The 3,139-nt window shown below is 50.2% G+C and overlaps 1 protein-coding gene across 1 annotated transcript; it reads right to left on the reverse strand.

Moving 5' to 3' along the window:
- Window positions 1-306: 306 nt before the first annotated feature.
- Window positions 307-1,854, reverse strand: Gpr101 (G protein-coupled receptor 101). The gene has a single exon (XM_052170457.1). It carries the CDS (start codon window positions 1,852-1,854, stop codon window positions 307-309), a length of 1,548 nt encoding a protein of 515 aa, XP_052026417.1.
- Between the last annotated feature and the right edge of the window lie 1,285 nt (window positions 1,855-3,139).

Here is a 3,139-nt window from a genome sequence, read left to right on the forward strand (position 1 = left end):
GAGCTAAAGCTGACATGTTATAGCTCTGGGGAGACAGGCAGAATACCAAGAACAGTTCCAAACCAGATAGTCCTTGCTTTGGGAAATTTAGAGCCTGATATATGTATATCTGCTTTTCAAGAAAGATCCAAGTCCCTACTTCTTCCTTCTATTTATCTGCCATGTGGTGGGAAAGGATGCGTGTGCAACACCTTTGCCTGAAATGGTAAGCACTGGCACTAATGAGATTATGAGCGATGCACTGAAAAGAAAGCTGCTCTTGTGTTCTGTTTTTGCGTACAATTAATGTTTGCCTTACTGTTAACTTTAAGGTGAAGTAGCCGAATCGTGGGTGAGGACAGCCTTGCCTTCAGTACCTCCCTCTGTGCCAGCTTCCGTTTCATGAAGGTCAGGGTGGCTATCTTCCAGAGGGGGGCTTTTCTTACAGATTAACCTCTTCAGTACCTCTTGGATTTCCTTCTTGATGCTCTTGTGCATATACCCATAGACATATGGGTGGATGCAGCACTGCAGGAAAAAAAGCCAGATTATTATGGTGATCACCCACTGGGGGACCTGGGTATCAATATTCACCCACACAGCCAGCACTGCTAGAAAGCAGTAGGGCCCCAGAGATAGCACGTAGGAGAAAATGATGATGAAGATCACTCTAGCAGCTTTGCACTCATAGCATGGAGGCAAAGGTGGGTTGCTGGCTCTGTTCCGACGACTGGGTGGATCGCTCTCTGGGATGCGCATTGCCTCGACATCATCGTTGAAATGGATTTCATCCATGCCAAACTCTACATCATCTTCGCCCACGTCAATGTTGCACTGATTGGCATCTATGAGGCTGGTGTCTGCCTCTGGGCTGCTAGCCTGAAATTCAGTGATGACTTCCAGCCCCTCCATGCTGCCATTACTGACCTCTTCACTGCCCTTGGCCTCCATGATACCTGCACTGAAATCCAGGCTTCCTTTCCCGGTCTTCATGCTGCTGTCCTCGGCTACCATGGGACCCTCTTCTACGGTGCTGCTTTCCTTAGCCTGGGCCTGACCACCTCCATCTTGGCCCTGGAACTCATTCTCTTCCTGGAACTCATCCTGAAACTCATCCCTCTTCGTTGCTTCCTGTTCATTCTCATGCACCACAGAGTCCTTGACTCTCACCTTCAAGCGGTGGCTCTTGGCCTTAAACAGGAGAGCTTGCTGCCTCCGGGCTGCACCAAACACCACAGAATAGCAGGCAATCATGACACCCAGTGGAATAACGAGCAAGGATACCACACTGACAACGGTATAGGCAGGGCTGGCTCCCCAGATCATGGAACAGAAAGCATTACGGTCATCAAAAGTGGCGTGGCCCCAGCCATAGAGTGGAGGTGTGCTCTGCAAGAAGGCTGCAATCCAGGTGCCATAGAGAAGAATGTAACTACGCCGGTTGGTCATCTTGGATGGGTAGGAAAGAGGGTGGATGATTGTCAGGTAACGGTCTATTGACACCACCACAATGGTATTGACACTAGCAAAGGCAAATAAGTGGGTGAGGCTAACCAGGGCAGTGCAGAAGTGGATGTTGAGAGGCCAGAAGAAAGGAATGGCAGTGGATACCACCCAGGGGGCCACGAGAGCAACCTGCAGCAGGTCAGTGACAAGGAGGTTAAAAATGAACCGGTTGGTCACCTGCAGCAAGTTTGGCTTACGGTGCAATACATAACCCAGCACTACGTTACCCAGAAAGGCTACGCCAAGGATGACGAGCAGCACAACAGAGCGGATGATGCCGTGAGCTACACTAATCGGCATCTTGGAGAGGGGGAGGCACACTCGACTGCCGTTGTTCTCTTGAGTACTGTTGGTGCAGCTGGGTGGCATGGTGATGTCAGACAGGCAGAGAAGGAGGTCCAGCTTAGTATCTGTAAGAGTGTGCAAGGATATTGCACACTATCTATATTAAGGACGAAAGAAACATGTGGCCAGGGTTAGTGCCTTGCAGAGACAAGCCTTTGAGCCCAGCAGCATTGCTGCAGGACTCCTTTCTCAGATGCCTGTTCAGTCCTAACCCCTATCAGAGCAGTTTCTTTGGCTCCTTTTCTAACTCTTGGGGTCTCTTCTGTGTAGCAGGCTCTTTGTCTTATTTGTCCTTCCTGTTAGCAGCGAGCACGCCCTCAGCATGTCCCCTCCAACGTCTCTTGGGCTTTTATCTATCTCACTGACACATCTGTCTCACTGATACACGCACTTGCACCCTGGACCTGCCTGCCCATGTGTCTAGAATTCTCTCTCCAATGTCTTACTGCGGCACTTTCCCTCTGTACAGAGCATATGCCCCTGTTTCCACAGACATCGCCTCATCCTTCACTCTCTAGTCTGGTTTTCAATTCCCCACTAGCATGTGCATAGTCAGTCTATGTCTGGTTATGGCTGTTCTCTGTCTGATAATCCTCCCCCGCCTCTCTCCCTCTCTCCCTCTCTCCCTCCCCCTCCCTCTCTCTCCCTTCCTCCATTTTCTGTCTCTCACAGTCTCTCAGTCTCTGTGAATTTACCCTGTAGCTGTGCACACTCCTCTTTTCCTTGGGTCTCACCCCAACACCCGTGAGAGACCCAAGGCAAACACCTCTTTCTCTCCAGTTCTCTGTATCTCTTCCTGTCTTTCCATGATGGTGTTCTCAGCGCCTGAGTCCTGTGTCTTACCTCACCTTTCGCTCTCCTGGTCACTAACCCTCGGGTATCTCTAGGTATGCCCTCTGGCCCTTCTCTGCCTCTCATTCTCAGCACCCCATGCTACCACCAAACTCTTTCTCTGCCTCTTTTAAGGGGCACATATCCCTCTCTTTCAGCAGACTTCTCTGAGATACCACCGCCACCTTAGTTTTCCTCTAGCTGGCTCTTTATCTCCTTGTACCTTTCTCTGATGACTTTATCTTTCCATGGAAACCAGTTGCTGCCTTAGCCCCAAGGGCTTTATCGGATATAATGCAGTTTCTTAAAATCGCAGTGGTGGCTGGAGCATGCAAGGTGGATACCTATTACCCTGCCCCATGTCCAAAATTCACCATAGTCTCCAAAATTTACTGTATTCTCCAGCAGGCTATCAGTCTGCATGGTGGAGGGGTGGGGCTGAGAGGTGCGAGCTTGGAAGAGGGAAGAATAGGGAAAG

The sequence above is a fragment of the Apodemus sylvaticus genome, chromosome X (assembly GCF_947179515.1).
Source record: "Apodemus sylvaticus chromosome X, mApoSyl1.1, whole genome shotgun sequence".
Classification (NCBI taxonomy): Eukaryota; Metazoa; Chordata; class Mammalia; order Rodentia; family Muridae; genus Apodemus; species Apodemus sylvaticus.